At 38.8% G+C, this 6,856-nt stretch overlaps 1 protein-coding gene across 1 annotated transcript in view; it reads right to left on the bottom strand.

The window, feature by feature from the left end:
• Nucleotides 1–1,233: 1,233 nt before the first annotated feature.
• The window catches only part of Rnls (renalase, FAD dependent amine oxidase), a 262,021-nt gene continuing 256,398 nt past the window's right edge, over nucleotides 1,234–6,856 (bottom strand). The window contains exon 7 of the mRNA XM_057778762.1: nucleotides 1,234–1,652. Within this exon, the coding sequence (XP_057634745.1) occupies nucleotides 1,500–1,652 (153 nt within the window). The 3' untranslated portion in view covers nucleotides 1,234–1,499. The remainder of the gene's footprint in view (nucleotides 1,653–6,856) is intronic.

Genomic DNA, 6,856 nt, shown 5'->3' with positions numbered 1-6,856 from the left:
TGTTGGCCAAGAGAATCCAAGTGATATCCCCAAACAACATATGTTATCGCTGTTGCTCTTTGTTGCCTCCCAGAGATTGGAGGCCTTATGGTTGTAGACACTTTGGACACAGGACACAGAGGATAAGCCTGAATCTGAGCTGAAAGCCTCTTCCCTGAGACATGTTTTCACAGTACTGGAAAGTGCTAGGCAAGCTGGCTAACATGGGAGGGAATAAACCCATAGTTCTATTCAACCGTGATACCCATAACCACAACAATAACCAGCATGGCAAGTCATCCTTAAAGCAATAGTAGTATTCATATATTAGTGGTAACCAACAGCTCTCTAATAGAACTCAAAGTCTTCTCAACAAGATAAAATCATGCCGCATACTGGAAAGCTAGCCAACTACCCAGGGCTCACGAGGTTAGAGATATTAGAGGAGAACCTATCACCACTTAATAAACTGCATCCTAAACATTTACTCTAACACATATGGATTTATTTTTTAAAACAGACTGCTATAATTTTTGCTTTCCAAATTAATAAGAAATAGCTCATTTGGAAACCCGAGGCTAAGTTTTTCTCCAGCCAGCAATCATGGGACCAAATACTGAATATATGGGTAACATGCCAAACTGCTAAGTTAGAAAATACTGAGAGATTTAAAATGCATTTATTCTCTGATCAGCAGGGTTTTTGTTGAACGACAGGAAGTTTATTAGCCATGGCATAGTCCAAGTACTACGATGGACGGCAGCAGTCAGAGATCTCATGTTAAAGATTGATAAACTTCCTCTCAGTTCTGTTTAATTTTTATATCACATATGAAGGCTGGAATTTGCTTTAAGGCTAAAAAGTACTGTGTAATTTAGCAAATGAAGATGATTCATGTCATTTGCAGCCAACCTGTAGGGGGTCCTTTTGTGGGTCAAGCTGCTCTTCGGACTGTAGTCTGGTGACATATGTGACCTACTACCCAGAGCCTTAATAACTTGGAAAGCAAATGCGAAACAAAAATTATTCCACATTTCAGAGAAATCTTGCACTTCAATAATTTGCAAAAATGTCAATTCAAGGATATATGTGAAGTTATAGCATAAGACTTGGTAATGGTTGTTCTTTATTTAGAACTGAAGTTTTCAAAAAGATAGCAAAGGTTTGGGCCCACAAATGGGAACTTTGGTTTAGTATAATTGTGGGGATGGTTATTTGTTCCTCATAAGAATTATTTTACTTTAACAAGGATCAGTCATAGAAAATCAGAGAATGCAGGGAAGGAGCAAAGTTTAAGAAATTATCATTTTATTATGGGTGGTAGCTATCAAAATTATTACATTGTTTTTATATTTCATATGAAAAAAGACAGTTAAGTGGAGAAATTTTTCCAAGTAATTCCTCTCCCCACAAAAACCCAGAATAATTAATAACAGAGGTCTGTGAAAACAAAGAGTCCCAAAGTGAATGTAGAAAAGAGAACATAGACACTAAATATGATTCTTTAGAGAACATAGACACTAAATATGATTCTTTAAAGCTTCCATGACACTCAGGGCAGAGGCGATGCAGCCGTCGAAGTTGGAGTGAGTAAATCCATCCCCTCCACACACCAACAAAGGGTGGAGGTGAAGAGTCATCTGGCCGGGACAGTTGGCAGCTGAGTTTGTAACCTGAAAAAAACAAAAAAAATGAAAAAAAAAAAAAGATTGGAGTTGACATTCAGTGTGTCACTGCACTGTCGTGGTAATGCCCACTAAGTTTTTGCTCCCTGGAGAAAATAAAATTTTACTCATGGGGCAAAAAGAAAAAAAAAAGACTATATCAAAAGTTACCTCTTGCCAAAATATTTACATATATATTCTCAAATGTTTAAAATTTTAATTACTAAATAACTGGAACTTCTAGATTTGTAGATACTATGGTCTGAATGCTTACCCGCCCTCTCCAAATTCATATGTTGTTCTCCTGTGCTGCATAATTTTATGTCAACTTGACACAAGGCAAAGTTATCTGAGAGGAGGGAACCTCAATTAAGAAAGGCAAGCCTCTAGGGCATTTTCTTAGTTAGGGATTGATGGGGAAGGCCCAGGCCACTGCAGGTGTTGCCATTTCTGGGCTGGTGGTTCTGGGTTCTCTATGAAAACAGACTGAGGAAGCCATGAGGAGCAAGCCAGTAAGCAGCACCCTTCCAGATCTCTGTATCAGCTCCTCCCTCCAGTTCCTGCCCTGACTTCCTTTGATGTTGAACAGTGATATGGAAATATAAGCTAAATAAACCCTTTTCTCCCAGCTTGCTTTTTGGTAATGGTGTTTCATCACAGCAATATTAACCCTAACTAAGACAGCTCTTGACCCCAGTGATGATGGTATTAGGGGAAAGGACCTTTGGGATTTGAAAGGGATGATGTAAGATAAGTGACCTTATGGGAGTACATGGTTAAAATCCATCAACTATGAAGAAAGCAGGTCTAACACTGAACCTGTCAATGACTTGACCTTGGCCTTCCCAGCCTCCAGGACTGTGAGAAACATGTTTATTTTGCACATATGCCACTGTAATTTTGCTGCTGCTCTGAATCATAATATAAATATCTGCTATGCAGGAACCCTGATATGAGACCCCTGTGAAAAAGTTGATAGACCCCCAAAGGGGTCATGAACCACAGGTTGAGAACCAGTGCTTTAAAAGCAGAAAAGCTTTGCAGAGAACAGCCTTATTTATACGCTACGTTTTGTTTCCTCTGCCCCTCAATACTGGAGACTGTTGATGTACAAAAGAGTTCCAAAATAGCTCAGAATGGAGTATAACAAAGGTTTATTTATTAGGGGATAAACTCACAGAAATAGTAACAAATTCCACAGACCTCTGCATGTGCTGGGAACTGGAACCGAATCCAACAGCCAAGAGGCCCAAGCATGTGTTTTGTCTGCATTTATAGTACATGAGACCATGCCCAAAGTGGGCCAGTATCTTAAAGATTATTGTTTGAAGGAGTTCCCACAGCACCTCTCCCTTTTGTCTAAATAAAAGAGTTCTAAGCCTGATACAAAACTATATACAATAAGAACAAATATTAAGTATTGTCCAGGGAAAAGAAGAGGCAAAAACATACATTAAAATTAGAATTACAACCAGCATGAACCACATCAACAAGAAAAATATGCTAAATGTTTCAATAGTTATCTTATCCTAAGGAGTCTAAGTCAAGTCTTACATTAGAAATGGCTTGGCTAAGTAATGAGAGGAAAGTAACTATGACTATCTAGCCTTCAACCCCATCAAAGACCTGAGAAGGGAAACAATATCACTTGAGTAAATAGAAAGTGCAATCAAGAAAATTCCAAAAGGTGTAAGAAATGACAGAGACAACCGGCTACCTGGGCAATCACCCAAAGTCTCATTTGCAATGTTGGGGCAACCAACTTTGGTTAAGGCCTTGTATCTGATAGACCATATTTAGAGACAGGAAAAATTTCAAAACCATTTTACCCTGTCTTGGTAAGGTTTGGCAGTCTTTTTACTTGTATTCTGCTTGTCCAGTGTGGACACTAAATTTTGTCAGTGGTCGAGGCAGGTGCAGTTCTTTGCCCAACAGCCAGTTTTGCCAAGAAGAAAACAAGCTCCAAGTGGAGTGTCTTCATTGTTGCCAGGAACAATTATGTCACATCTCAACAGAATCCTATGCTATTTAAATGTCATATTTTACAGTTCTTTGAATTTTTTGAAGATTACCTATCTATATGGAGTACAATCTCTATGCATCTAAAGAACCTGATTAGTCTAACTATAAGTATGACAAACATGGATGACTATTGACCTGTAATTCTTAATACCTATATAACTTAAAGACTAAGACTTCATATTGAAAAATCTGAACAGTCTTTAAATAAATGTGCAGCAAATGAGGACAATGACAAAATGTAAAGAATATATAAATATCTTGATCAGAGGTAGAAATGAATAGTGCAATGTGATAAATATATCCTAAATTTGCAACAATATGCAAAATATCTTAAGCATAGGTAGAAACATGCAGGCATACAATATGACAAAATAACTTTGCAAAGGTACACAAATATTGTAAACAGAAATAGGAGCATATTCAATATAATTGAACATAACAAATATAATTTGTATATAAAAATATAATTTGAATTTGTATCAATATACAAGAATCTATACCAATGTAGTTTGTCTATAAATAATAGCTCACAAGTAATCTCACTATTACTCACTATTATTATTAGTGTGAGTAAGCTCACAGTAATTTACCTATTATCCCATCCCATCCATTCCTCCCCTTTTTTTCAAGAGAGATCCCTGAGTTTACTTCATTTCTACCCCCAACCCTATACCAGTTATAACCAACCCCTAGTAATGTTCCTAGCCCTGAGGACAAACTATGTTAGGAGATGTGACATCGTTTTCTAGAATTACATCCAACTGTCATGGGGGTGATGATATTTCTATGGAATCCTGTAAAAACTAAAATGATGGTTAAGTTTCAGGATTACTCTCTGGCACAATTGCAGATAGTCTCTGAATAGTTGGTAGGGTTTTTCTGAAGTTCTTATCTGAAGTTCTGGCCAGAACATTATAAAGAGGTGCACCACCTCAGCTAGCCAAGTTGGGATCATCTTGAGCAGTCTGGAACCCAAAAACCAATCTTAAAGTGGTACTATCAGAATAACGACATTGTAACAACCAGGTTGTTGTGGAGCCCCACATTCTTCATTGAAACTTCAAAGACTACTGCAGGAAAATTTATTGTTCATTGTGGAAAACTTAAATATTATTCATATAGACATATATTCAATGAAAGGTACCATAAAGACAAAAATTGGTATGAGAGAAGTAAAATTTTGTGAAAGCAGAGTTTTGATAAGAGGAGTCCCTAAATTTTATCTTCCTTCTGTCCCATACCAGGTGGCTTCTGAGATGAGACAGAAACTCTGACTTTTTCTTTTAACAACATACTTGGATTTAGAGAAGGATATCCACTGTCCAACTGCAAAGCCAGTTTTAATTTTTAAGTGAATCGCAACTATCATTATACTGAGAAGTAGGGAGATATGTATGTTTAGGTAGTGAAATTTTACCCTGCAGAGGACATTGGTATCATAAGTCAGATCTCTTTGCTTGGTGATTCTTTGTGGATAGCTATCTTTTCTTATTTAAGTATCTAGATGTCCAAGGTCTCTTGACTTTTTGAAGATGGATATTTTCCTGCAAAGACAAAAACAGAATCCTGCCCCAACCCTTATGAGGTTTCCTTACAACCTGTAGGATTGTTACCTCTGTGGATGAGCTGTCATTTCTTTTTATCAAGAAGTTTCTCCTTTTCAAACAAAACCTTTATTAATTTTGATGGTATCCATATCTTTTCTGCTCTTGTGGAGGTTACTGGCTAGAGTTCGGGCCAGGCATTCATGGATCTGAACTGGGAACGCAAGCCTGTGTCCCCTGTGTAGGGTTAGAACCTCTGCTCCCAGAGTCAGAGCTCAGCCTGATCAGAGCAGGCCTTGCAGAAGCCAGAGAAGCCACAGAGCAGTTTCAGCAGAAAGCAGTGGGTGGCAGTAGGCGGGACCAAGTCAGGTAGCATGGACCATGGTGGGAAATTGCTAAATGGCTGTGGCAGGCCCACGGAGCCAAACCATGCTCAGCTGTGCACTAGAGGGGTAGTTCAGCTGCAGAGAGGTAGGTCAATTGCATGGGGTGAGAGAATGCTACAGACAGGGGTCTGGGCAGGGCCTGGCAATGGTGTGGACTTGGACCCCACATTTGATACCAATTTGTTGGTATACAAAAGAGTTTCATAGCCTGGAATGGAGTATAACAAAGGTTTATTTATTAGGGGATAAATTCACAGAAAGGGTAGCAATTTGCAGTCCTCTGTGTGTACCCAGCAGCCAAGAGGCCTGTACATGCTTTTCATCTGCATTTATAGTACATGAGACCACACCGAAAGTAGGCTGATATCTTAAAGGCTATTGGCTGAAAGAGTTCCCACAGCAGGAGATTGAGCCCACAGGCTTCAGCAGGCAGGGCTAACCAGAAAGCTGTTTCTTGCCCTTCTATTTTGCTTAAGCAGATAAAGATCTTGAGACACCTGTGTCTCACACACACAAACACAATACTGATAGCTTCATATTCACGTTTTTCTGGAGGCTACTTAATAGAAACATTTACACACACATATGGTAATCTTGAAACTTTTGAGATAAAGACCTTGAGTGATAAACTAACAAATATTAGGGACAGAGAAGCACACTCTTGGGTATTCAACTAGAGCTTTCAATTTCTGCTTAGGTAAGATTCTAACAAGTTGGATTATTTGATTTGCCAATAAAATGTTGAGGAAGGAAGGAAACTTCTAAGATCTTAGCTATTCATGTGGCAACATTCACAATTTCCAAATGTTTCAAGTCTGAAAGCAAGGGGATGTTAGCTTGCACAGAAACAGGACATATGACAAAGAGGACAATGGCAGGACCTGAGACTATTAGCCTAGGGGTGGGGGACTCTCTGTTATGATGGCTCTCCATTATGGGGAAGACTTGAGAGTTTTCATTTTATTCTGCAGGTGGATTTAAATCACTTAGAAAAACACCTTTGTCTTTTCTGAGAATTTATGCATCTAAGCCATCTACATTTCTAGGAGTATCACATTAGTCACCCAGACCAGGAAAGAGTTCTTTCTGTACAGCCGTGTCACACATGTGAGCCAGAGAAACCTGACTTTCCATAGGGCTGTTTCAGCCCTGACACAGACTTTAAATACAACTATTGAGATGTGGTTCCTGGCTGTGGCTGGAAGCAGAGCCAAGGGCTGTATTATTGCGAGAGAGTGTGGTTTCGACAATGACAAGATCC

Source organism: Chionomys nivalis, chromosome 8 (assembly GCF_950005125.1).
Source record: "Chionomys nivalis chromosome 8, mChiNiv1.1, whole genome shotgun sequence".
Taxonomy (NCBI): domain Eukaryota; kingdom Metazoa; phylum Chordata; class Mammalia; order Rodentia; family Cricetidae; genus Chionomys; species Chionomys nivalis.
Note: the sequence above shows the minus strand (reverse complement) of the source record. Positions and strands in the feature narration are given on the sequence as shown.